This window comes from Salvia miltiorrhiza, chromosome 5, assembly GCF_028751815.1.
Source record: "Salvia miltiorrhiza cultivar Shanhuang (shh) chromosome 5, IMPLAD_Smil_shh, whole genome shotgun sequence".
Classification (NCBI taxonomy): domain Eukaryota; kingdom Viridiplantae; phylum Streptophyta; class Magnoliopsida; order Lamiales; family Lamiaceae; genus Salvia; species Salvia miltiorrhiza.
In genome coordinates, this window is record NC_080391.1 from 18,720,743 (window position 1) to 18,723,293 (window position 2,551).

Below are 2,551 nucleotides of genomic sequence, written 5' to 3' on the forward strand. Positions count from 1 at the left end.
AAGAGTTTAAAAATACTATTTTAACAACATTAGAAAACAACAACTCTGAAAATTAATTAAGTTTTGTTTTCTAAATAAACTAATTAATAACAATTCTAATGGAAAGAATGGTCGGTACATGAGACGTTGATCTATTCTGCACTTCTAGAAGTTGATAACATATATAATTTAAAATAACAAAGAAGAAAGCAACTTTCTAATATTTTGAAGCATTTCATTTGACTGAAATACAAATCAAAATTGACACAAAACATCGTAAGTAATTAATGTCCAACGAAATCTATTAATCTAGTATCCTTTTCTCATTTTGCTTTTTTGCTTTGCATGATTCTGAATCATACAAATAAAATGGGGCTACTTATTCGTATGAAGCTTAATTAGCTTGGTGATCACTAATCTAAAAAAAACTGAACACCACGAGAAATCAAAGTTTTATTCATACATGTCTATTCATTCTTCATATGCAAATTTTACATATCAAGACGTCTATACAAATCCAAAAATAACAAGACAAATAATTAAATTGAACTCCAATTACAGCATTTTCTATTTCTCTTAAATTCAATTACGAGAAAAACCGAAGCCATTAGCCAGGGCGTGAACCGCCGGGTTGAATGCCAACCGGCCCAGAATCCCTTGCTTGTACGGCAGAAACGTCTTCCTTTTCAAATCCTCCGAAACCGCCCGGTTCACAGTGTAATGCAGCTCGTGGGCCGAAACCGGTCCTTTTCTTCTCGAACCGGGTCCTGAACCGGGGCTGTCGATAACTCTGAAGCTCGAGCGCCTGAACGCGGCCGTGTACTTCTTCAGCGGGTCTTTGTCAGCGGCGCGTCCCTCCGACGCGCTCCGGAACAGGAAAAAGTCCTTGAGACTCCATTTCTTCTGCCCTTTGCTCGGCACCGCACAAACAACCGCGTTTGAAGAATTCTTTCCGATTTGCGGCGGCTGATCTTTTTCCTCTTCTCCCCACAGATATTGTGGATGATCTCTTATCGGAGAAAACGAACGCGCCGCCCTTCGGCTGGGAGGCCTTGACAGAGCTACGCCTCTCTCTCTTCCTCTCTCCGCAGCGGCGAAAGGGTCCATCTCCGCGCGGCTCTTCGTGTGCCGCGGCGAGAAGGCGCCCTGGATTATCCTTCTAGCCCCCGACCGCTGTTTCCTCACCGGAGAAGCTGCGGTTCCGCTCAGCCGCGGCGGGGGCTTGAGTGGCTTGATGACGCCGCCGTCGAAGAGCTCCTCCGCGGAGAGAGACGCCGTATCCCAATCTTGGCTGATCACGTCAAACGCGAAATCATCTCCATTATCAACGAGTGATGATGATGATTTGGGCGTGCCTGGCTTCTCTTCCCAATCAAACGGCACCGCCGCAGGGGAGAGGAGATTTCCATCGAAATCGTTGTAGAATTGAGAGATATGAGAAGGGCTCGTGGGAGCACTGAAGTAGTAGTCGCCCAAACGCCTGGGGGTGGACGGCGCGCTTTGAGAAGGTATCAACACCTCCATGAGAGAGAGATTAAGAAGATAGCCGCCTTGTATTACTGGTCTGCGATCCCATCAGTTTTTATCATGTTTATATTGCATGAATAAATAAGGAAACTGGTGGTGACCCACAACTGAATTTAACTTGGAGTGAAAGGTTAGATTAAATTTACATAAGCATGCCTATTTTGATTGATTACCATTAATTTATAAAGAAATATATTGATGTATATATTTTACACGGATAAAAGCAAACTTAAAGTCAAGGAATGTGGGTTTCTATTTTCAACGGCGGGATTTGAAAATTGAGGTATCTTTCTAGATGCAGGCATGGAGATGATAGTGAAAGGACCGCGAGAAATAACAAGATTTTTATTTTGTATTCCCCAATACACACACGTATACTAGTGTGTGTATATTATTTACATAACTACACGTGTGATTGCTTATATTTCAACTTTATACATATAAATAGTGACAATGGTTAAAATAGTCATTTTAGTGTGAGAGCTTGAAAACTGTTGAAGTATTATGGAACCTCAAGATTTTTGGGCTGTTGTATGATCCACGGGTCCGATTAATTATGGTTTCATTATCGCTATTATAAATAGTTATCTCCTTAATTTGTATCTCGTTTTCGAAATATATCATAGTGAAAATTGGGCTTCGCATCACCCCTAGATGTAGTTACATATCGTAATAAATTGATAAACAATCTTGTATGTTCTTTTATTATTTTCGTGATTTGTACATGTGTTATTTCTTAAGAATTGATATCAGAGCTCTAGGTTCGGTGGGAGCAATCACGATGGGCGGTAGAAAGATTCGTGTCAAGAAGTTTGATGGTTCAGATTTAATCTTTCGGAAGATGTCGACTGGGATCTGTACAAACCCCTCAAGGCAAAACCGAAAAGTGAAGTATATAGAGTGACGTTTGGCTGCAACTAGGGGTGTCTAAACGGGGCGGGGCGGGTACCCTACCCGATTTTTGTGGGTACCAGACCCTGGAAATTCCATTTTTTCACTACCCGATCCCGACCCCGAGCACACTGTCAGGTACCTGCGTCGGGTA

General features: G+C 42.1%; 1 protein-coding gene across 1 annotated transcript; it reads right to left on the bottom strand.

Annotated features, from left to right (window-relative positions):
- Positions 1-408: 408 nt before the first annotated feature.
- On the bottom strand, positions 409-1,705 carry LOC130986532 (uncharacterized). The gene has a single exon (XM_057909963.1). The coding sequence runs from the start codon at positions 1,501-1,503 to the stop codon at positions 562-564; it is 942 nt and encodes a 313-aa protein (XP_057765946.1). The 5' UTR covers positions 1,504-1,705; the 3' UTR covers positions 409-561.
- Positions 1,706-2,551: the final 846 nt, after the last annotated feature.

Bases quoted from the DNA above. Each gene is read 5' to 3' on its own strand.
- LOC130986532 (XM_057909963.1), bottom strand. From the start codon at position 1,503: ATGGAGGTGTTGATACCTTCTCAAAGCGCGCCGTCCACCCCCAGGCGT.